This window comes from Hemitrygon akajei, chromosome 4, assembly GCF_048418815.1.
Source record: "Hemitrygon akajei chromosome 4, sHemAka1.3, whole genome shotgun sequence".
Lineage (NCBI taxonomy): Eukaryota > Metazoa > Chordata > Chondrichthyes > Myliobatiformes > Dasyatidae > Hemitrygon > Hemitrygon akajei.
Window position 1 is genome coordinate 26,870,708 of NC_133127.1, and position 25,665 is coordinate 26,896,372.

Here is a 25,665-nt window from a genome sequence, read left to right on the forward strand (position 1 = left end):
GGACAGATGTAGCACTTGTTCCGCTTACAAGGATAAGTGCTGGGAGGGAGATTAGTAGGGAGGGACAAATGAATAAGGGAGCCATGTAGGAGGCGATACGTGTGGAAAGCAGAAAGTTGGCAGGGAGGGAGAAATTAGGGAGTTTAATGTAAAGGAACCCTTCAGAGGCACTGATCATAATATGATTGAATTCATACTGCAATTGAGAGGGAGAAGAATAGTCAAATGTATCAATATCAGAATCAAATAAAGGGAATTACAGAGGCATGAGAGAGGAGCTTGCCCAGGTGGATTGGAAGAGGATACTGGTGGGGATGACAGCAGAGTAGAGATGGCTGAAGTTTCTGGGAATAATTTACAAGGTGCATGATAGATATATCCCACAGAGGAAATAGTGCTCAAATTGGAGGGGTAGGCAATCATGGCTGATAAAGGAAGTTAAGGACTGCATAAAAGCCAAGGAAAGGGCATATAAGGTAGCAAAAGTGAGTGGGAAGTTGGATGATAGGAAGCTTAAAATCCACCAAGAAAAGCTGTGAGGAGGGAAAAGATGAAATATGAGGGCAGACTAGCCATTAATATAAAGCAGGATACTGAAAGCTTTTTCAGTTATGTAAAGGGTAAAAGGGAGATGAGAGTTGATATTGGACCACTGGAAAATGATGCTGGTAAGGTAGTAATGGGGGACAAAGAAATGGCAGATGAACTTAAAGGGGACTTTGCATTTGTCTTCACTGTGGAAGACACTAGCAGTGTGCCAGAGGTCCGTGAGTGCCATTGCTATTACAAAGGAAAAAGTGCTAGGCAAACTGAAAGGTCTTAAAGTGGATAAGTCACCTGGACCAGTTGGACTACATCCCAGAGTCCTGAGAGAGGTTGCTGAAGAGATAATGGATGCATTGGTCAGGATCTTTTAAGACTCTCTTGATTCTGGCATGGTCCCAGAGGACTAGAAAATTGCACATGTTACTCCACTCTTTAAGAAGGAAGGAAAGCAAAAGGAAATTATAAGCCAGTTAGCCTATCCTCAGATTTCAGAAGGCATTTGTTAAGGTGCCACACATGAGGCTGCTTAAGAACATTAAATCCTATGGCATTACAGGAAAGATACTGGCACAGATAGTGGAATGGCTGACAGGCAGGAGGCAGTGAGTGGAGATAAAAGGAGCCTTTTCTGGTTGGCTGTCAGTTACTAGTGGTGTTCCTCAGGGGTCAGGGCGCTGGATCAGGGATCCAATTGCAGACCCAGTACTGAGCACACAGGGATATTAATCAAGTAACAAATCCCAAGGTGCAAATAAAGTTGGCATCAAAGTTCAGGCAGAGATCAAAACATACAGAGAAATCCAAAAACCAGAACAGGGAAACAGGCAGTCAATATTCAGACAGAGTACATGCTGGAAAGACTCAGGAAAATTCACTGGCACAATCTGGTAACAAACAGGTGAAAACACAGGACTGAAATACACTGAGCATAAACAGAGAGGCAGATGGAGCACAATGAGACAGAAGTTGCAGCAAAACAGGTAATAATGAGAAACAGGTGAGAGGCAGAGTACTCAGTAATACAGGGGCTGGAGTAGAACAGGGGCGGGGACAGGAGCATATGGCAATACAAAACTACAGACTGATAGCTAGGGGGAAAACACACAAAAAGACAAAGTTCAACTGGAGGTACTGACACTTTTCAGTTTGTCAGTGATCTAGATAATGGAATTGATGGCTTTGTGACAAAGTTTTCAGATGATACAAAAATAGGTGGAGGGGTAGGTAGTGCTGAGGAAGAAATGCAATTGCAGTAGGGAATACACAAATTGGAAGAATGGCCAACAATGTGGCAGATGGAATGCAGTGTAGGGAAATGTATGGTTATGCATTTTGGCAAAAGGAACAATAGTATGGATATTATCTAAATGGGGAGAAGTTTCAAACATCAGACGTGTAGAGGGACTTACGAGTCCTTGTGTAAGACTCCCAGAAGGCTAGTTTACAGGTTGAGTCTGTAGTAAAGAATGCAAATGTAATGTTGGCATTTATTTCAAGTGGAATAGAATCTAAAAGCACGGAGATAATGGTGAGCCTTTCTAAGACACTAGTCGGGCCGCACTTGGAGTATTATCAACAATTTTAGTCATTTTATTTTTTAAAAAAACAGGACAGAGAATCTGTTGCTTTAGTTGCCCGTACATGTCTCAGCTCACACCCTGCAGGGTTTACCATCTCCCATCAGCAAACGGATGAGCAATAAATGAGGTTCTGACATTCAGATCCGCTGTTAGAATAAAGGAATCCCATCAATCATACAGCTGAAACAGGAGCATCTTGCTTTTGTTGGCTGTTTAGTCAGCTCACTGAAATTGAAGTTATTTCAATTACTGAATCATGTCAGTGCAAGACAGTGAACAAGAAAAAAAACGAGCGGCAAATGGTAGTGCTTTTACTAGCTCAGGAGTTTATTCAGCTCTATGTTTATTACAGGCAATAGCTAAGAGGTACTGTAGGTCGCAGCCCGTGGAGTTTCATTGCCAGAGGTGACATTGTATTCACTTCTCTCTGGTTTCCATGTGGTGTTTGTGTCCTTGCAGATCCTTCTTCTGCATGCTTAGCACTTTCCCCCAAATCCTCAGTAAAATTGATATGCATATATGGTCTTAAATAGAGTCCAGTAGATTCAATTCACTTCACTGATCAAAATAGATCTCCACTTTTAGGATCCATACAGTCTGGCATCTCATAATAGATTTACTGTTATGTACCATTATCAGAGATACTTTGTCTTCTCAAAGACTTCTTGATGATCTTACTTTTACCACAGAGAAGAACTACCCTCACTGTCCCTATTCAATGGTTTCTGCTCTCCCTAAGGTACAGCCACTCCAGTTCCAATCCCATTCTTCTTGCAGGCCTCCAGTCTCAGGAACAATTGCTCATATTTTTGCCAATTCAAGACCATGAGGCATAGGAACATGCAGCCAACTGAGTCTGCTCCACCATTCCATCATGGCTGATTCATTATCCCTCTCAACCCCATTCTCCCTGTAACCTTAGACACCCTTACTAATCATGAATCTGTCAACCTCTGCTTTATACAGTGCCTATAAAAAGTATTCAGCCCGCCCCCCCCCCCCCGGAAGGTTTCATGTTTTATTGTTTTACAACATTGAATCACAGTGATTTAATTTTGCTTTTTTGATACTGATCAACAGAAGAAGACTCTTTTATGTCAAAGTGAAAACAGATTTCCACAAAGTGATCTAAATTAATTTCAAATATAGAACACAAAATAATTGATTGTATAAATATTCACCCCCTTTAATATGACACACCAAATTATCACTGGTACAGCCAATTGGTTTAGAAGTCATTAGTTAATTGGAGATCATCGTGTGCAGTCAAGGTTTTACAATTGATTGTCATGAAAATACACCCGTATCTGGAAGGTCCGACTATTGGTGAGTTGGTATCCTGGCAAAAACTGCTCCATGAAGACAAAAAGACACTTCAAGCAGCTCTGCGAAAAGGGTATTGAAAAGCACAAGTCAGGAGATGGATCCAAGAAAATTTCAAGTCACTGAATATCCCTTGGAGTACAGTTCAGTCAATCAAGAAATGGAAAGAATATGGCACAGCTGTAAATCTCACTAAAGCAGGCTGTCCTCTAAAACTGAATGACAGTGGAAGAAGGAGATTAGTTAGGGAGGCTACCAACTGACCTATGACAACTCCAGAGGGTTTACAGGCTTCAGTGGCTGAGATGGGAGAGACTGTTGCCCAGGTGCTTCAATGGTCTCAGCTTTATGGGACAGTGACAAAGAGAACGCCACTGTTGAAAAGAAACTCACGTAAATTCTCGGCTAGTTTGCCAAAAGGTATGTGAAGTCAGGCGGAAGATGGTTCTATGGTCTGATGAAACCAAAATTGAGCTTTTTTGCCATCAGACTAAACACTATGTTTGGCATAAGCCAAACACCGCACATCATCAAAAGCACACTGTCCTTACTGTGAAGCATGGTGGTAGCTACATCGTGCTGTGGGGATGTTTCACTGCAGCAGGCCCTGGAAGGCTTCTGAAGGTAGAAGGTAAAATGAATGCAACAAAATAAAGGGAAATTCTGGAGGAAAACCTGATGCAGTCTGCAAGAAAACTGCAAGTTGGGAGAAGATTTGTTTTCCAGCAAGACAATGAACCCAAGCATAAAGCCAAAGTACACAGAAAGGACTTAAAAACAACAGTTAATGTCCTGGAGTGGCTAAGGCAGAGTCCAGAACTCAATCCAATTGAGACTTTGTGGCTGGACTTGAAAAGGGCTGTTCCCTCACGATCCCCATGCAACCTGACAGAGCATGAGTGGTTTTGAAAAAGAAGAATGAGGAAAAATTACAGTGTCCAGATGTGCAAAGCTGAATCAGACCTATCCACACAAACTCAAAGCTGTAAGTGCTGCCAAAGGTGCATCTACTAAAATGCCGACTTCAAGGGAGCATCATTAATTTAAATCATTTGTAGAGATCTTTCACTTTGACACGAAAATTAAAAAGCCAAAATTAAATCCACTGTGATTCAAAGTTGTAAAACAATAAAACATGAAAACTTCTGTGTGTGTGGGGGGGTGGATACCTTTTATTGGCACAATATATACCCAATAACCTGGCCTCCAAACAGCAATGAATTCCACAGATTCACAACCCTCTGGCTAAATAAATTCCTCCTCTTATGTTCTAAATGGGCATCTCTGCATTTTGATGCTGTGCCATCTGGTCCTAGATTCCCCCCTTGACAGGGAACATCCTCTCTAGATCCACTCTATCTGGGCCTTTTAATATTCAAGGTGTTTTTTCAATGAGATCCACCATTATTCATTTAGTTTGCCTTGATGTTTCTGTATTTAAAAATATGCATCTGATTGAATATTAATTGTTACTTCATAGAAAGGCTACTTATCCCAGAGCTATAGTCTTTTCCCAGGTAATTATAAAACCCATGATCCTTATGACATGACCAGCATTCATGGACCTTCTACCCAGGAAGAATTCATTGCTTTTCAAAAGCGATAGAAGAAAGCTGAAGTGCAAAATAAACATCTGAATTGCTCAGCAAACTATATTAAAATTGATTGCAAAAGAGAACATTGAAAATATTTGATCTCTTCCAAAAAACCTTTAACTTTGGAAAAGTAACTGCTGACTTTAAGTAATGGGCTGAAGGGGAGCATCATTCCCTGGTGAGTTAGGGGGTCAATCCACCGCAGGTTACAGCACTTCACTGAAGAAGCCACTATTTAAACAGTTCTACATTTCACATTAGATTAAATATAGAACATAGAACAGTATATACCCTTCAGGAAGTGGCAGATGGAATTCAACTCAGAAAAGTGTGAGGTGATTCCGTTTGGAAGGTTGAGTGTGAAGGCAGAACATAGGGTAAGTGGCAGGATTCTTAACAGTGTGGATGAACAGAGGGATCTTGGGGTCCACATCCATAGGTCAAACAAGTTGAAAGGGCAGTTGAAAAGGCATCTGGTGTGTTGACCTTCATTAGTTAAGGGATTGAGTTCAAGGGATTACAACTATAAAAATCTGGTTCAACCACATGCGAGTATTGTGTTCAGTTCTGGTCACCTCATTATAGGAAGGATGTTGAAACTTCAGTGAGAGATTTACCAGGATGCTGCCTTAATTAGAGAGCATGTATTATGAGGATAGGTTGAGTGAGCTAGGGATTTTCTCTTCAGAGTGCAAGAGGTTGAGAGGTGACTTAATAGAGGCATACAAGATGATAGAGATATAGAACGTGTGGACAGCCAGAGACTTTTTCCCCAGGGCAGAACTGGCAGGGGGCATAATTATGAGGGGGCATAATTTTAAAGTGATTGGAGAGAAGTATAGACAGGGTGTCAGAGATAGTTTTTTTTTTGAACACAGTGTAGTCGTAAGGTGCATGGAACATGCTGTCAGCATGTTGGTGGAGGAAGATAGATTAGGAACATTTAAGAGATTCTTGCATAGGGACATGAATGATGGAAAAATGAAGGGCTATGTGGGAAGGAAGGGTTGGATTGATCTTAGAGTAGGTTAAAAGGTCATGACAGCATCATGGGTCAAAGGGCCGGTGCTGTGCTGTGCTATAATGCTCCATGTACTGTGATATTCTGCTGACTTTTTAAACCTACTCCAAGATCAATATAACGCTTCCCTCTTACTTAGCCCTCCATTTTGCTTTCATCCACGTGCCTAACTAAGAATCACAGAAGTGTCCCTAATGTATCTGCCCCTACCACTACCCCTGGCAGGGCGTTCCATTCACACACCCCACTCTGTGTAAAAAAAAATCTACCTCTAACATCTCCTCTGTACGTTCCTCAAATCACCTTAAAAGTATGCCCTCTTGTATTAGTTACTGCTGCCCTTGGAAAAAAGGTGCTGGCTGTCCACTCTGTCTGTGCTTCTTACCATCGTATACATCTCTATCAAGTCACCTTTATCCTTTAGTAGCAGGTTAAAGAACATGTTATGGAAATGCTTTGCAGCTTCTGAAATCCTCCCTCACTCCACCATCCCCAGTCCAACGGTTTCACTGCCTTTATAAATTATCAGAAAATGCTGACAGATTCCTGTTTACTGAAGGAATGCTTAAATTAGAGTGAATATTATCCTAATGTTTCATCTTCCTAGCTCACCCCAGAGTACAAAGTTATAATTTGTCTAGTGTAAAGTGGGTGGTTTGGTTAGCTGCCTGTTGTGGGGTGTACAGTTCCACTGCAGTGAAAGGAAATGATTTTCAAGCACTATGTACAACGTTTAACCCAAGAGATTCTGCAGTTGCTGGAAATCCAGAGGAACATAACCGAAAGCTGCAGGAGCTCATCTACGGAGAGGAATGATCGGACAACATTGGGGGCTGAGACCCTTCATCGGGACTGGGCAGGAATACGAAGGAAGGGAAGGATTACAATCTGGCACAGATGTTAAGTGAAACAAGGTGAGAGGAAAAGCAGATGGGTGGGGGAAGGGGGAATGAAGTGAGAAGCTGGGAGATGATACATGGAAGAGGAAGGAAGCTGATAGGACAAGCTTGGACTGTGTACAACAGGCAGTCCATCGAATCCATGAACTTTGTGTCAATGCCAGATATTAGGACCTGCCTGTTTCCATCACTGAAGATCAAGAGGAGAGAGACAAAGTTTCAGACAGTTTCAACTACCCCTCAGGAAGCACTTCCTGTGAAGGAAGTTTATAATATTTTGGTTCTTCTCCCTATGGTTAGGCACAATGGAGAGGTCCACACGTTTTTCTAATTGCAGTAACTAGGGATACCTATAGATGCCAATGATATAAACCACCCTTTGCGCACATCTATAAGCAGCACTGCCAGAAGAAAGCAGTATCAATCATCAAGGACCCCCACCACCCAGGCCATGATCTGTTCTTGCTGCTGCCATTGGGAAGGAGGTTCAGAAGCCTGAGGCCCCACACCACTGAACCATAAGGCTCCTAAAGAACCAGCCATCATCATGTATACGCACTTTGATAATACATTTATTTTGAACCTTTATCTTTCAATTTCTCTAGAAGGTAATTCAGCAGGTATCTACAATAACTCCTGCCTAATATTCCATTGCTTGAAGATACTGGAGCTTAGGAATACAGTATTAAAGGCAAACTGTAAAGAAAACTGTAGTGAAACTACAGTGTAGTCTGCTGTGGTGAAAACTGGGCTCAGACACTAGATCTCCTATGGTTGTACAAAAGAGTTATTTCCAAGCAATTAGACAATCAAATGGGAAGGAGTGAGGCGAGGTGAGCTCCCTCTTATTCAACAGGTGAAGGGCTTGAGACCACATGTAGGCAGATGGGGCAAGTTTAAATTGGCATCATGGTCGGCACAAACACTGCAGGTCAAAGAGCCTGTTCCCCTGCTGTACTGTCTTACATTCTTCTTCAGGGTCACTTGTTCTGCAATGCAACAGCAGCCAGACTTTGGGAAGTGATTCACTGTCTGTGAAGTGCTAACAAATATCCTGGAAGTCAGGAAGGTCTTTCTTTCTGTTTCTTATTAAAATAATTCAACAAGGGGATAATTCTCCACAACATTTGTAGCCTTGTAGAAAGAAAAAATGTGGCTAACCTCCGGGAAGACAGTTATTATTCAAAACAACAACTCTACCAACATCCGGACTATTGCACGCAGATGCTGATGCATTTATTTATCACATGTACATGGAAACATGCAGTAAAATGCATTGTTTGTGTTAATGACCAACACAACCTAAGGATATGCTGGGGGCAGCCTGTATCTTCATTCCAGGGCCAACATAGCATGCCCATAATGCTTAGCAGAACAACACAGACCACAACAGGCATCAGAACAACATCAAACCAAGTCCAGTTTCTTCTTCCCTGGGCAAATTTCTGAGCCTCCAGTGGGCTGGACAAAGGCCTCCAACTTCCCCAGTGCTCTTCAGGCTCATAGATCCAGGATTTTAGCCCTAGGACTTTGACCTCTGGACTTAGGATATACATTTGGGCTTTGAACTTCAGTATCACCGATGACAGAACCCTGACTCCAGGCCTTAAACTGTGGACTTGCAAACTTGTGTACCCAGAGGTCACCAACATTCATGCCCTCTTTCACATGGATATCTGACCCAAGGGCCCACTGACCACCAGCCCCTGCCCTCACTAGTCGTCATCCACAGCACTTACTAGCCTGCCATACATGGATATTCTTTGTCACCACTGCTGTCACTAGCTTTCTGGTGCTGAGCAGAAGCCAAAACTCCAGATCCTTTTGCCCCCACTATCCACTTCATTGGTCTTCGCGTGCAGAATAGAGACCCAGACTCCCGATGTTCAACTTCATGTCTACATTGCTGAACGTGGAGGCTGGATCAGAGGCCCAGACTCCGGCCTGATCTCTAACTCCTCCACGTTCCTGTCACTAAATCATAGTCTGACCCTTAATTCCCCTCCCTGTCCCCAAAACCATCCCTCCGAACTGAAAAAAACCCCACCTCAACGTGAGCCATGACCTGAATGGAAAAGGGAGCTCAATGCCATCTCGACTGGAAGTTGGACTGATCACTCAACTCAAGCAATTCTAAAAATAAACACAAGGAAATCTGCAGATGCTGGAAATTCAAACAACATGCTCAAAATGCTGGTGGAACACAGCAGGCCAGTCAGCATCTATAAGGAGAAGCACTGTCGACGTTTCGGGCCGAGACCCTTCGTCAGGACTAACTGAAAGGAAAGATACTAAGAGATTTGAAAGTAGTGGGGGGAGGGGGAAATGTGAAATGATAGGAGAAGACCGGAGGGGGTGGGATGAAGCTAAGAGCTGGAAAGGTGATTGGTGAAAGTGATACAGAGCTGGAGAAGGGAAAGGATCATGGGACGGGAGAAAGAAAGGGGGTGGGGAAGCACCAGAGGGAGATGGAGAACAGGCAAACAACTAAATATGTCAGGGATGGGGTAAGAAGGGGAGGAGGGGCATTAACGGAAGTTAGAGAAGTCAATGTTCATGCCATCTGGTTGGAGGCTACCCAGCCAGTTGGAGGAAAAAATGAATCCAAACTCAGGTTGGAGAAACAACACCTTATATACTGGCTGGGCAGCCTCCAACCTGATGGCATGAACATTGACTTCTCTAACTTCCATTAATGCCCCTCCTCCCCTTCTTACCCCATCCCTGACATATTTTGCCTATTCTTCATCTCCCTCTGGTGCTTCCCCCCCCCCCCCCCCACTTCTTTCTCCCGAGGCCTCCTGTCCCATGACCCTTTCCCTTCTCCAGCTCGGTATCACTTTCACCAATCACCTTTCCAGCTCTTAGCTTCATCCCACCCCCTCCGGTCTTCTCCTATCATTTCACATTTCCCCCTCCCCCCACTACTTTCAAATCTCTCAGTATATTTCCTTTCAGTTAGTCCTGACGAAGGGTCTCGGCCCGAAACGTCGACAGCGCTTCTCCCTATAGATGCTGCCTGACCTGCTGTGTTCCACCAGCATTTTGTGTGTGTAATTCTAGAAATAAGTCAGCGGGCTCAAGCCTCGCAGAGTGACTGTGCTGAAAGAACCAGGCTGGATTCAGAAGGACGAAGCACCACAGGAAAACTTCAACTTCAAGGTTTTGGTGAAACAAACTGTGATAATCACCAAGCCCTTCGCCAAAGGGTGGCATGGTAGCATTGCAGTAATACTGTTACAATGCCAACAACCAGGGCTCGATTCCGCTGCTGACTATAACTTGTTCTCTCTGTGTCCAGGTGGGCCTCCTTCAGGTTCTGCAGTTTCCTCTCACTTTCCGAAGACGGATGGGTTAGAGTTAATAAGCTGTGGGCATGCTATATTGGTGACACTTGCGGGCTGCCCCCAGCATGTCCTGGAACTGTGCTGGCCATTGACACGAATGATGCATTTCACAGTATGTTTTCAAGTACATGCGACAAATAAAGCTAATCTTTAACTTTATAGATTCAAGCAATTTAAATGAGATTTGGAGAAAGGATGTATACCAGTTTGAATTCTAATATCTAACAAGGTAAGATTTTTGTTTTATTGCTGTACATAGAGTAGCCTTTGCTTTATGAAGGGCTGGTTGTGAAACACAACACAGGCACTTGCTTAACCATTTTGAAGTCAATCAAACCCAGTTATCTTGAAAGAGTTTCAACAGTAGTTTACAGTGAATATGCAACAAGTTACAAAATATGCCCAAGCAATTTCAGCAGAGAAGAAAGCAACTTATTTTTATTACTTAAACTGAAATCCTATTTTAAACAGATGATTTTTTTTAAGCAATCTTTCAAGCATCACTTTCGACAGTATTTCCATACAAACCCAGCAACAATGGTAAAAACCAGAACTAATGAGGAAACAAGAATATAATCTGGCTGTCTTAAATCCCTAGTTGGCTTTTCTGGCAACTTGGTCTGCGACCTCTGTTGAGAGGGTAAAGGAACATGCTCATCGGACAAAGCATTAATCATGTCTTTTTCCGAACAACGCCCAATACATCCTCCCAAGTTCCCTGCTTCAGATCCATGATCATTGCCTGCTTCATTTTCATGTTCAGGTTCCTGATAAATGTGCCCACTATATTCCCTGACATCTTCATTATAAGGAAGAGTGTGGTTTCCATTAGTATTAGAGTAAGGCGTATCATGGCCCACTTCACAATGTGTATGGAATGAATCTCCTCCCTTTGCAACCTCAACTTTTTGGCTTGACCCTTTACTGGATACTACATCTGTAAATCTGACTTCACCACATTCTGCTTTGTACTCCTGCTGAAGTGCTTGATTCTGCGCGAGTACATCTGCGTCATCACTCCACGCTGGGACATGCACACTTGACTCACTGTTGGTTATCCCAAGACTGTTCTCAAAAGAGCCATCACTGGATTCAGAACTTATCATTAGCTCACTCTCGGATATCGAAACACAACTGCTATCAGGCACGTTTCCCTCGAAATCAAGTTTACAGTCATCCGTACCATCATCAACAGGGTGTAAGCCTGTAAGTACAGGGCTTTGTATAACTTCAGTGCTACTTACTGGATTAGGCTTATTCTGAAGAGGGACTTTAGCATTGTAGGTATGGTTCAAAATGCCTTCTTCATCAAGGCTTGCACCCTCATTCAAGGCAGCTATTTTTTTCTGAGCATCAAAGTTCATCTGTATATTTAAGGGATTATTAACATCATAAAAATTCTCCAACAGTTGGTCATTCTGGTAACCTCGCAGTGCCTGAATCTTTTGCTCCTTGATGGAGTTTTCATCACCGAAGTCATCGGAAATGCCGCCGTGTTCGGCCGTGGACACTGGATAACTGTTGGGTGATGCAGAGCTGTCCAAACCATTGTTCTCTGTGTCGCTTGTTGTGCTTTCACTGTACTGCAAATCACTACTCGTTATTGTACAACTGGTTTCAGGGAGATCACGGCTCGGTTCAGCTGTTGATTCCATGTTCCAGACATCGCTCCTCAATACGCCAGGTTTATCGACGACTGGCTCCGCTGATGGTCTGGACGGATGCACTTGTATGCATGGTGGAGGGACAATGACGTTGGTTTCATCGGATATAGTTCCTCCTTTGGCTCGGTTAGCAGCATATCCGTGGCATTTTTCACCCAGGTTACCTTGAGGGTACTGTTTGGTCTGATTCTGTTGACTCTGGGGAAAATCACTTTGTTTTGATCTATCAAGAACTGACCTATCCTTTAAAAGTAAAAAAAAAACAGAAGAATATAATGAGGTTTTTGCAGGAGATTAAGAAGGAATTATGTAAGACTGGCAAGGAAATGGTTGTGGAAGATTCCAAGGCAAGCAAGCAATTATCAAAGAGACTAAACTGAATGATCAGTCAAATTCGGCACCACAGAAGCACAGCAGTTAGTGCGATGCTATTACAGCTCGGGGCATTATGGAGTTCGGAGTTCAGTTCCAAAGGAGTTTGTATGTTCTCCTCATGAGCCACATGAGTTTCCTCCGGGTGCTCTGGTTTCCTCCCACAGTCCAAAGATGTATTGGTTAGTGAGTTAAGTGGTCATTGTATGATGCTGTATTACAACTTTCCTAGGCTGGCTCCTCACCATGTTTAATTCTGGCTGGCATTGCTCCTGGCAGGCATAGTAATGGTGGAGTGAGGCTTAATGTGAAAATATAAATATTACTTAATTTATTGATTTTCATAAATGGAATGTATCAATACATAGGTAGATTTTACCACAGGAGTAGAATTAGGAATTCAGCCCATCAAGTCTGCTGTTAGATGGGCACATGGATGAGGCAATGTAAGGGGGAAGGTTTAGATTGATCTTAGAGTAGGTCAAAAGGTTGGCACAACATCCATAAGGCCACAAGACCATAAGATATAGGAGCATAATTAGGCCATTTGGCCCATTGAGTCTGCTCCATCATTTCATCTTGTCTGATCTATTTCCTTCTCAGCCCCATTCTCTTGCCTTCATAACCCTTCATGTCCTTAACCAGATTGTGGTGTTGTACTGTGCTTGAGTGTTCTCTTATCGTTGGTGATGCGAGATTGTAAAAATTAATTTAAAATATAAAACAAGTTACGTTTAAACACCTAAGCATGAAATATCAAAGAACTATGCTCAAAAGCATAGTGATAATTTCTAGATGGTACTTCTAACCTATAGAATGCAATGTATTCTATTTACTTAGAAATTGATGGGTATTTTCAACATACTTTACAAGAATTATTATTGTAATATTTCTTGGCACAATGTAGGATGATCAGGCAGGTGTCAAGCAGTGTTTAAAAACAAGCTGGATTTACATGCAACACATACAAAATCCACTGCCTTGCTTTCATCAACTTTCCTGGTAAGTTTCTCGAAAAACTCTAAGATTGTTTGGACACAACTTACCACACACACGCCATATTGTTGATCCCTAATCAGCCCCTGTCTATTCAAATACTTATATATCCAGTCCCTTACAATACTTTCAAGTAACTTATCCACTACTGATGTCAGGGTCACCAACCTATGATTTCCAGCTTATTTTCAGAGCCTTTCTTAAACAACTGAAAAGACATTTTAAATATCTCTGCTCGGGACCCTGTAATTTCTGTACTTGCCTCTCACAGGGTCCAAGAAAACACATTGTTAGGCCCTGGGGATTTGCCTCAGGACAGCAAACACCTGCTCCTCTGTATACGGTCAATGACCTCACTGCTGTTTTGCTCCACTTTCATAGACTCTGTGTCTGTCTTCCGAGTAAATATAGATGCAAACAATCCATTTAGTATCTTTGCTATCTCTTTTGGCTCTATGCATAGGTGACCATTCTGATTTTCCAGAGGACCAATTTTGTATCTTGCTATTTTTTAATATAACTGTAGATGCCCTTGGCATTTCCCTTCATCTTGTCTGCTAGATCCACCTCATCTTTCCCTTTAGCTTTTTGATATCCTTCATAAGTGCTCTCTTGCATTTGTTATACTCCTCAAGTACCTCATTTGTTCCTTCCTGCCCATACCTGCTATGTACCTCCTTCTGCTTCTTAATCAGGTCCTCAATATCTCTTGAAAACCAAAGTTTCCTAAACTTGTTATCCTTGCCTTTTATTCTGACTGGAACATATAAACTCCTACTCTCGAGATTTCACATTTGAAGGCCTCTCACTTACCAAATACACCTCTGCCTGAAAGTGACCCACAGCACACTTGCCAGATCCTTTCTGATACCATCAAAACTGGCCCTTCTCCAATTTAAAATCCCAACCCATTTTAGCATTTTTCCCATTTGATGGGCCAAATGGCCTAATTCTGGTCCTTTGTCTAATGGTCTTATGATGTGCACTTGAATTGCCGAGGCATAGAATTGCTGGAAGAAGGGTCTGGTACAATGTTTAGCATGAACAGTATGGGCCAAATGGACTCTGAATGGAGTGGTACTGCAGGTGCCATTTTAGGACTTTAACATTCACAGAATGGACTGTGATGATCCTAACTGCTGCCTGCCAAAATCTGTAAGAGTAGGTCACACGATGGCTCTTTTGGGTCCCTGCTCTCCAATGGGTCCCTGCTCTCCAATGGGTCCCATTGTTCCACCCAAACTGCTCTTAAAGAGGCGATGAGAAGGGGCCACCCTTGTGGTCTGCAATAAAAAGAATTCCCTCCGCCACCCAGTGTTCAAGCCGCATTCTGCATGATAGAGTACTGCAAGATTACCAGGAAAACCCGGAGGTTAGCGGGAGCTTGCCTGGCAACTGATGCCCTTGAACTTCCTGGTAATAGGTACTAGTACTGCTGCCAAAGAACCTTAAAGAGTTACTGCAGGTCATTTTGAGATAGTGCCCTCCACAACTACTGTGTGCCAATGCTGGAGAATAAGATGTTACATCTACAGATAGGTCCATTCATTACCTGTACGGGTAGCCTGTGATCTTTGCTTTCTTCTCTGTCCAATGGGTTTCCGATTTCTTGGACTGGTACTTTACACTCTATGGAATTACCTTGAAGGGATGTATCAGAAGGGACCAAGGGGGGAGAGGAAGATTCACCAGAACTGCTTGAAATGGCAGCTGGTAAATCAGTGAGGCATGGCACATGAGGGCCTGGTGCTGTGGTACTGGGCATGGATTGCTCCACGGGTAGGATGGGGCTGGATGTGCCAGGCACAATGTGTGGCATGGATGTGCCCTGTGCTGGCGTGTGAGGTGCCTGAGTGTCAAGTGCAGATTGTGGCACAGTTGGGGGTTGCATGGAATCCTTAACCATGGGTGTGCCAAGCCCGGACTGTGGCACAGGGGTGGAATAAACTGAAGGTGGGTTACTGTTGGGTGTGCCTGGCACAGGGGTGGAATAAACTGAAGGTATATCACTAAGGGGTGTGCAAGGCACAGGCTGTGTCACAGGGGTGGAATAAGCTGCAGGTATATTACTGATGGGTGTGCCAGGCACAGACTGTGGCACCAGTGCACTTGGTATGAGTGTGTCAGACGCTAAGTGCTGATCATGCACAGCGGGCTGCAGCTGGATGGCCATTTGAGCAATGCTGGAAGAGGACTGCTGATCGTCACCAATAAAAACTGCTGGGAGTGAGGCAGAGGACTGAGATCTGGGAGGAGAGACAAAATCTGTCGATGAAGAGTCGTAAGGTGTAGCCGGTGCAGGAAAAGGTACAGACGTGCCTCCAGATGCTGACCTCCCTGCAAAACCAAACACAGATGGTTAACTACAGCTTTTTTTTTTAAGAAATGGACAATTTTGATTGCACATTGACGACATATTACCTGAAATAATTGCAGCATTGGTCTAATTTGTCTAATTAATGAACTTGTTCCACCAACTCACATACCACTAGTGTAAATGGGAGGAAAACTGGCTTTAAAGTCCCTATATGGATATTTTACAGTGAGTTTTAGATTTGGCCAAATTTGTTCACAGACTCCATCTCTGCAAGTGTTCAACAATTGCAGTTTGATCAGCTATCCCGAGAGTTCTTCAGGCCCCCTCAAGGCTCTGGCCTGAGCGAAATATCCCTGATGTCAGCCTGGACAAATTTGCTCTTCATTGCAGCAACCATATAGAGTTTGTCCTCAATCCTCAGGGCAAACTCTTGGCATAGCCTATCACCCACAGATGAGTCATCATTTTTCCGCAGGTGAAGCAACTTAACTTTATTTGTCACATGTACACTGAAATATTGAAACAAACAGTGAAATAGGTCATTTGCATCAACGACCAACACAGTGCGAGGATGTGCTGGGGGCAGCCACAAGTGTCACCGTGCATCTTGCACCGGCACGTCGACAACTTACTAACCCTGACTGACACGCATGCCTTTGGAACGTGGGAGGAAACCAGACCACCAGGAGGAAACCCACGTAGTCATGTGGAGAATATATATGTCCTCGTTGTCCACAGGAATGGTACCGGAAGATTAGAGGGAGGCGAATGTTGTCCCCTTGTTCAAAAAGGTAGTAGGGATAGTCCGGGTAATTATAGACCAGTGAGCCTTACGTCTGTGGTAGGAAAGCTGTTGGAAAAGATTCTTAGAGATAGGGTCTATGGGCATTTAGAGAATCGTGGTCTGATCAGGGACAGTCAGCATGGCTTTGTGAAGGGCAGATCGTGTCTAACAAGCCTGATAGAGTTCTTTGAGGAGGTGACCAGGCATATAGATGAGGGTAGTGCAGTGAATGTGATCTACATGGATTTTAGTAAGGCATTTGACAAGGTTCCACACGGTAGGCTTATTCAGAAAGTCAGAAGGCATGGGATCCAGGGAGGTTTGGCCAGGTGGATTCAGAATTAGCTTGCCTGCAGAAAGCAGAGGGTCGTGGTGGAGGGAGTACGTTCAGATTGGAGGGTTGTGACTAGTGGTGTCCCACAAGGATCAGATCTGGGACCTCTACTTTTCGTGATTTTTATTAACGACCTGGATGTGGGGGTAGAAAGGTGGGTTGGCAAGTTTGCAGATGACACAAGGGTTGGTGGTGTTGTGGATAATGTTGAGGATTGTCGCAGAGAGACATTGATAGGATGCAGAAGTGGGCTGAGAAGTAGCAGATGGAGTTCAACACGGAGAAGTGTGAGGTGGTACACTTTGGAAGGACAAACTCCAAGGCAGAGTACAAAGTAAATGGCAGGATACTTGGTAGTGTGGAGGACCAGAGGGATCTGAGGGTACATGTCCACAGAAAGTTGCCTCACAGGTAGATAGGGTAGTTAAGAAAGCTTATGGGGTGTTAGCTTTCATAAGTCGAGAGACAGAGTTTAAGAGTTGCGAGGTAATGATGCAGATCTATAAAACTCTGGTTAGGCCACACTTGAAGTAATGTGTCCAGTTCTGGTCGGCTCACTATAGGAAGAATGTGGAAGCATTGGAAAAGGTACAGAGGAGATTCCAGGATGCTGCCTGGTTTAGAGAGTATGCATTATGATCAGAGATTAAGGGAGCTAGGGCTTTACTCTTTGGAGTGAAGGAGGATGAGAGGAGACATGATAGAGGTATACAAGATATTAAGAGGAATAGATAGAGTGGACAGCCAAAGCCTCTTCCCCAGGGCACCACTGCTCAATACGAGAGGACATGGCTTTAAGGTAAGGGGTGGGAAGTTCAAGGGGGATATTAGAGGAAGGTTTTTCACTCAGAGAGTGGTTGGTGCGTGGAATGCACTGCCTGAGTCAGTGGTGGAGGCAGATACACTAGTGAAATTCAAGAGACTACTAGACAGGTATATGGAGGAGTTTAAGGAGGGGGGTTATATGGGAGGCAGGGTTTGAGGGTCGGCGCAACATTGTGGGCCGAAGGGCCTGTACTGTGCTGTACTATTCTGTGTTCAAACTCTTTTCAGACAGCGGTGGTAATTGAACTTCAAATCACTGGCACTGTAGTGTTTCATTAGCCTCTACAAGACTCTGTCGCCTCCTTAGCTACCTTACCATCACCATACTTGACCTATGCGTGAATTTGTGTTTATTCAGCATATAGTGAATTTGTGTTTATTCAGCATATAGTGGGTAAATGACTGGCCTTAAATGTCACCACTGGTTTGTTGGGACCAACTGCCTGGAGCAGAGCAGCGATGTGACCATAAGACCCATCAGAGGCTGGCGAATCTCTGGAATTCATTGCTACAGACAGCTGTAGAGGCTGAGTCATTGGGTGTATTTAAAGCCGAAGCTGACAGATTCTTGATTAGCCAGGGCATCAAAAGTTCTGGGGAGAGGGGGACGTACCAGGATGGGGTCGAGAAGGATAATAACTCAGCCATGATGGAATGATGGAATAGACCAGATGGGCCAGATGGGTCTTATGGTCACATCGCTGCTCTGCTCCAGGCAGTTGGTCCCAACAAACCAGTGGTGACATTTAAGGCCAGTCATTTACCCACTATATGCTGAATAAACACAAATTCACGCATAGGTCAAGTATGGTGATGGTAAGGTAGCTAAGGAGGCGACAGAGTCTTGTAGAGGCTAATGAAACACTAGAGTGCCAGTGATTTGAAATTCAATTCCCACCGCTGTCTGAAAAGAGTTTGAACATAGAACACTTTAGCTAGGCCTTTTAATGTGGTGGATTCCTTGAAAAACAAGACCAATCACACTCTTAGGGGAAACTGACCAATAGCTTGTTAGATGGTCGGTCAGATTTGTTGGGCTTGAAATGGTGATGGCCTTTTCCCCACTGCCTGAATCATGTGTACCGTCACCGCTGTCCTTAACCTCAGAGGACGGCAGGTGGAAGATGACACCCTTTTTCTAGCCCACCCTAAGATGTGAGCCTGTAACATCAATGGCCAATGTCACCAAAAGGTAACACAAAAGCAGCCAGCAACTTGGGTTCAATTCCCACCATTGTCTGTGAGGAGTTTGTACATTCTCCCCATGACCACACTCTGGTTTCCTCCAATATTCCAAACATGTACGGGTTAGTAGATTAATTGGTGACATAATTGGATGGTGCATGCTTGTTGGGTTGGGCCAGAAGGGCCTGTAACTGTACTTTATCTCCAAATAAAATAAATAAAAGAGATAATGGGGTAGAAGGGCTCATTACTGTCTCTAAATAAATATAAAACAAATAAAAGTACTTCAATGTTGACATTTTAACCTTCACTGATTTCTCAAATACCCTGCTGCATTTACCTGATAGTATCATTGAAATAAAACAATTGTAGAACAACTCTTGGAATGCGCCTCACTGACCTCCTGACAAAGAATAAATGAAACCTCAAGGTCGAGGTGGGGAAAACAGCAGAGATGTAGTAGGCGAAAAGATGTCCTGGTGCAAGGTAAATGAAACCTCAAGGTCAAGTATGGGAAACAGCAAAGATGTTGTAGATAAAGACCAATGAAGATGTGGTAGGTAGACCACTCTTAGAATGTGCATCACTGACCTTCCAGTGAAGGATGGAAACAACAAGGTAGAGTTGGAAAAAGAGTTGGGAAATATGATGGGTGAAGACCAGCAGAGATGTGCAAGGTGAACAACTCTTAGAATATGCTTCACTGACTTCCTGGAAACCTCAAGGTAGAGGAGGGGAAACAACTTTGATGTGGTAGATGAAGACCAAATAGCTTGGGGAAAAAGAACAGAAAATAGAAGTAACAACACACACAAAATGCTGGTAGAACACAGCAGGCTAGGCAGCATCTATAGGGAGAAGCACTGTCGACGTTTTGGGCCGAGACCCTTCAGAAAATAGAAGTAGGCCCAAAAAACACTCTTCAATCCTGTTCTACTATTCAGCATGATCATCCAAATGCAGTTCGATGCCCCTCCCATCCACACTGCTGGATCTTTTCAGGTTAAGTCCTTCCTAATCAACGATTTGGTTTCCACTTCTTTCTGTGGCAGAGAATTCCACAGGGTCACCACACTGTGAGGAGAAGTTCTGCCTCCTCTCAGTCTTAAAAAAGAAATTTCTCCTCAACCCGATCTCAAGAAGAAATTCCTTTCCAATTCAGTTTTAGGGAGAGCAAAGCAAGGGTGATCAAGAGTAGTCATAAAAGAACATACTCAGAAGACAATGCACGAGTCAGTAGGAAGTACAAGACTGGAGACAAAGAACAAAAGACAGAGAGCACCTGTACAATTGAGGAAGAGTGCTCAAGAAAAGAGAGAGCAGATCATTGGCAAGAAACAGGGTCTTACGTGAGAGAAATGAAGAACAAGCAAGAGAGAATGTGATACAGTGAGTCTATGTAAGCAGGAGGATATGCTTCTAAACAAGGCGTCTAAACTCTAAACAACATGCGTTTAGTCATTTGGAAGTGACTCTGAAGTGTGGACTAAAAATCATATAGTCATGGCATTAATACCTCAGGTTGAGGTCAGAGACTAATGTGGTGTCATTTACTCGAAGAGCTTGAATTGTCCCAGGTAACAAACAAGCATTATCAACAGAAGTCAGAATGGGTCAGGTGAAACCAAACACTGCTCAGAATAGCTGAATGAACAACACACATAAAATGCTGGAGGAACCCAGCAGGTCAGGCAGCATCTATGGAGAGAAATAAAGAAAGAGCCAGTGTTTCGGGCCTAGACCCTTCAACAGTCCTGCGTAGGCTTTTCTTTCCTCTCCATAGATGCAGCCTGACCTGGTGAGCTCCTCCAGCATTTTGTATGTGTGTCACTTTATTTTAGCATCTGCAGAACCTCTTGCGTTTAAAGCTGAATGAATTTTTTTTTGTGTGTAGTTGCTCATTGATGTATGAGGCCATTTTTTTCTCCATTGAGTATTGCTGTGCAGTGGTTTCTCCTTTGCAATGTTTGCACATATTTATATAGGGTAGTAGTGAGGAAACCAAGAGTCTAGAACACAAGAGATTCTCCAGAGTAGATCATGAACTGAGATTCATGGCCTGAACCCCTATCTAACTGAGGAATAGCTGGCTATGAATCACAACCCAGGCCATGTGTACTAACCATGTCCAGACTTGCATTTTGTTGAGCTCTGTTCCTGCAACATCTTAGAACGATAACAGTGGGAGACAAATCTTGATGCTTTGTGTTTTGTTTAAAATTAATACTGCTGTGCTGCCCTGGGGCTTTTAAACAGATTGTTCAACTTGGTGATGTGTACTCAGATGAATGAAAATACTGCTTCTTAATCCTTTCAATTTCAAAATTTTATAACGAGGTAGCTGCAAGGAAGTAGAAATTTTGATGTGACATTTGAATTCACATTACTTACTCCGCGGAGCTAGAGATTCAAGTTTAGTTTCCAAACCATCTGCAAGCTCATGATAGTCACACATGCGTAGGGCATTTATCAGCTGCCTTTCCCAGTTCCGCCTTCGTCTCACAGAATCCAGAAATATGGGCACAGCAGACTCATTGCCTTCCATTCTGACTTGTGCTCTGACTCTCTCCTACATTGATAAGAAAAGAGCATTATTGTGTACTCAGTGGCCACTTTATTAGGTATGTCGAAAGATATTTGCTCATCAGTGCAAATATCTAATCAGCCAATCATGTGGCAGTAACTCAATGCATAAGAGCATGCACACATAGTCAAGAGGTTCAGTCATTGCTTAGACCAAACATCAGAATGCGGAAGAAATATGATACAAGTTTCTTTGACCATGGAATGATTGTTGGTGCCAGACGGGATGGTTTCAGTATCTCAAACTGCTGGCCTCCCTGGTGCACAACAGTCTCTAGAGTTTACAAAGAATAGTTTAAAAAAACAAAAAAAAATCTAGTGAGCAACAGTCCTGTGGATGAAAATACCTTGTTAATTAGGGAGGTCAGAGAGGAATGGCCAGACTAGTTCAAGCTGACAGGAGGTCACAGTGACTCAAATAACAACACAACAGTGGTGTGCTGAAGAGCATCTCTGAATGCACAATACGTTGAACCTTGAAGTGGATGGGCAACAGAAGACCACATATATACACTCAGTGGCCATTTATTAGGTACAGGAGGGTCCTAATAAAGTGAACACTGAGTGTACTTCCTTCCACAAAAGGATCAGAATTGTTTACTTCCCATTTCAGCTGGGAAATGCCACCTCAATTTCAATCTAATTTCACCGATTTTTCCATTTTTTCCACTTGATCAATATTTTGAACATATTTTCACCTATATCTTAATGACTAACAGCCTTAAGATTCCAAATTTGAAGATATCATGATGCTGGCAAAGTTAAACTCAAACAATTAAATAAACATAATCTTTGTTAAAAATAAATGTTTTACAAGCAGTGACTGCAAAATTGCTGGACATTTTTAAAAACATTCTGGTTAAATGACATCTGATTCTTCTGACCTGACTGGTCTTTAAATGACCCCAACCTACAACAAGGTGGTGGAGTCTTAGCTTCCTCTAAAACTATAAGAGGATCAGGGGTTATTAAGGATGGGTGACCAAAGTCAAATTGACTTCCTGTGTATCAACATATTTTATATAAATAGTTGCAATAAACTCAAAGGTGTCATCAAAACAAAATATTTTCCTGTAACTATCAATTATATATCTGCATGAAATTCCCAAAAAAATGAAAACCTTAATTTGCATTAGACCACAAGACATAGAAGCAGAAATGGGCCACTCGGCCCTTCAATTCTGCTCTACCATACGATCATGTCTGATTTATTTTCCCTCTGAATTCTATTCTCCTGCCTTCTCCCTGTGACCTTTGACACCCTTACCTATCAAGAGCCTATTAAATATACCCAATGACTTTGCTTCCTTAGCTGACTGTTGCAATGGATTCCACAGATTCACCATGCACTAGCTAATTAAATCCTTCTTCACATCTGTTCTAAAAGGAAGTCCTTGCGTTCTGAGGCTGTGCCCTCTTGTCCTAGACTCTCCCACCTCCACTCTATTGAGGCCTTTCAATATTAGATAGGCTTCAGTAAGATTCCCCTCATTCTTCTAAACTCAAGCATGTGCAGGTTTAGAGCCATAAGACGCTCCTCAAACGTTTTCATTGCTGGAATCATTCTTGTAAACTTCCTTTGAGCTCACCCAATGCCAGCCCATCATTTCTTAAATAAAGGGCCCATAATTGCTTACAATACTCCAAGTGCAGTCTGACCAGTCTCAGCGTTACATTCTTGTTTTTATATTCTAATCTTCAGGAAATAAATGCTGACATTACATTTGCCTTCCTTACCACTGATTCAACCTGCAAATTAACCTTTAGGGAATCCTGCATGAGGACTCCCAAGTCCCTTTGCACCTCTGATTTCTAAATTTGCTCCCCATTTACAAAATATTCTATGCTTTTATTCCTTCTATCAATGTACATGACCATGCGCTTCTCTACACTGTATTGTATCTGCCACATCTTTGCCTATTCTCTTAATCTGTCCAATTCCTTCTGCAGACTCCCTATTTCCTCAACAGTACCTCCTCGCCACTTATCTTTGTACCATCCACAAACTTGCCACAAAGCAATAAATTTTGTCATTTGAATCATTGATAGATAATGTAAATGCCAAGGTTGCAGAAAGAAGGAACTGCCCACCCCTTCCCTCATACCATTGAGCACATCTGCAAGGAGCGCTGCCAAGAGAGAGCAGCATCCATCATCAAGAATGCCAGTAATCTAGGCCTTGCCCTCGTCTTGCTGCTGCCAGCGGGCAGGTGGTAGACAACCCTCAGGTCCCACACCAAAAGGTTCTGGTATAGTTAGTAACCTTCAGCAATCCAGCCCCTGAACCAGGTCAGACAATTTCACTCACCTATACACTGAACCGATTCCACAACCTACAATCTCACATTTGAGGACTTTACCACTCATGCTCTTAGAATTATTTATTTATTATTCTTTTTTTTTCTTGTATTTCCTCAGTTTGTCTTCTTTTGCATGCGGGTTGTTCGTTAGTCTTTGTGTACAGTTTTTCACTGATTATTTTGTATTTCTTTATTCTACTGTGAATGCCTGCAAAAAATGAATCTCAGGGATTATCATATATGATAACATATATGTACCTTGATAGCAAATTCACTTTGAACGTGAAAAGCATTCTAAAACCAACTTGTGCCTTACACCACCAGTCACTGGCAGCCAATCAGAAATACTGATTTTGAACTTACTATAGACTATGATAGAAATACAATTACCTGATCCATCTGAGTTAGGCAGGACAGATATGGTAGCAACTCGGTTACATTCACCGGCAGGAAACTTGGCATTCTCTCCTTTACATACTTGTATAACTCAACACTCACGTATGACATTGTGCTTTGCCTTTAAACCTTTGAAAAGAAGTGTTAGACAATTTTTTTTCTGAATGCAGTAGTCAAAAATAAAACATGATTTATTACAGAACTCACTGGTAAGACAAAACATCCTTAAAGTAAAGCAAACAAAATGGCATTTATCAATGGCAAGTGTGATGTGTGTGCCACTTAGTCAGGTCAGGCTGGACTAACTCACCAAAGAAATTTAAATTCTCATAACTGAATAAGGTGGAATTAAAATGTTAGCATAGTTAATTGTGACCGTGTTGTAAACACCAATGGTTTTCTAGATGTTGTTGATACACTGGAGGAGTTCTGTCCGAGAGAGCTGTGCTACATGTGAATGAACTCCACTGTGCTGCAGAGAACAAGCGAAAGCTGCAAAAGGAGAGACACAACAACCAAAAGACCCAATCACTAACCACCGCCACCACTTACTCTTGCCCACACTGCACCAGATTATGTAGATCTCATATTGTCCTCTATAGGCACCTGAGGGTCCACTAATAGACAACCCCTTAGGAGAACATCATACTTGGACTCAAGTGATCGCGACAAAAATCACCATTCTCTTCAGATTTAGTCATTCAGAATTGACGAAGACTTGCTTTCACTTACAGAGTCGTGAAGAACTACAGGAAAGAAGCAGGCTTTTCAGCCCATCTAGTCCATGCCAAAGTTCCAAGTTGAGTGGATTCAAATATGTCTGATGATGGACCCACAGCTTCTGCCACAGGTACATGAGTCTTCCTCACCATTTACTTTGAGCTTCTGTATGCTCACAAAGAATAGGTCCCAAGTAGGTTCATAATGGCACTCAGAACACCCCCCCCCCCCATTCTGAGACTTCATGGAGCAGGGCTTCCCAGGAATTAGTGAGGATGTCACTGTTTCCACAGGAGAACTTTGAGAATATCTTTTTATCTGTCCGCCTGGTAATCTCTTGGCATGATAGAGTTCAGAATCGTGTCTGCTTTGAGAAAGAAGAAGAGCTTCATTTGCAGAAGTAGAGGCCAGAAGAGGATGCTACCATTGCCAGTGGATTTGGAGGATTTTGCAGAGGCAACAGTGTTGTTTTGAGACGTATTCTGTAAGTAGACACAACTTAGAAGCATACACTAGGCCAAAGGCAACTTCTGTTAGGCTTGTGGTCTTGATCTTCAAAACTTGTTTACCTGAAGGCTCTGCAGGCACAGGAAAGGTTAATCTCATCATTGATGTTTGCATTCGTTAAGGATACAGGAAGTAGTCCGCATTATCCAGCCTTTTGTCATGGATTTCCACAGCCAGAGAATGTAGGTCGGTAGAGGACCTTTGTTTCATGGTTGTGAAAGTCCCGTGTCTCAATTGTTTCATGGAAGGACTCAGCAGTGACCTGGAGTTTGGTGTATTCGCCAGTGCCATAGTCATAGAAAACTACAGAACAGAAACAGGAGTTCAGCCCACCTAGACCATGCTTAAACTATTAAACATAGCCTTGATAC

The 25,665-nt window shown here is 42.9% G+C and overlaps 1 protein-coding gene across 4 annotated transcripts in view; it reads right to left on the reverse strand.

Moving 5' to 3' along the window:
- LOC140726168 (uncharacterized) overlaps nt 1–25,665 on the reverse strand; it is a 54,127-nt gene that overhangs the window by 21,153 nt on the left and 7,309 nt on the right. The window contains exons 2-5 of one of the 4 annotated variants that reach the window (XM_073042167.1): nt 24,062–24,196; nt 21,180–21,357; nt 14,896–15,680; nt 11,556–12,218 (exon numbers count right to left, since the gene is read on the reverse strand). In XM_073042167.1, the coding sequence (XP_072898268.1) occupies nt 11,556–12,218; nt 14,896–15,680; nt 21,180–21,357; nt 24,062–24,178 (1,743 nt within the window). In that variant the 5' untranslated portion in view covers nt 24,179–24,196. Of the gene's footprint in view, nt 1–10,727; nt 12,219–14,895; nt 15,681–21,179; nt 21,358–24,061; nt 24,197–25,665 lie in introns of those variants that run through there. The other 3 variants (XM_073042163.1, XM_073042164.1, XM_073042166.1) reach the window with 3 other exon arrangements.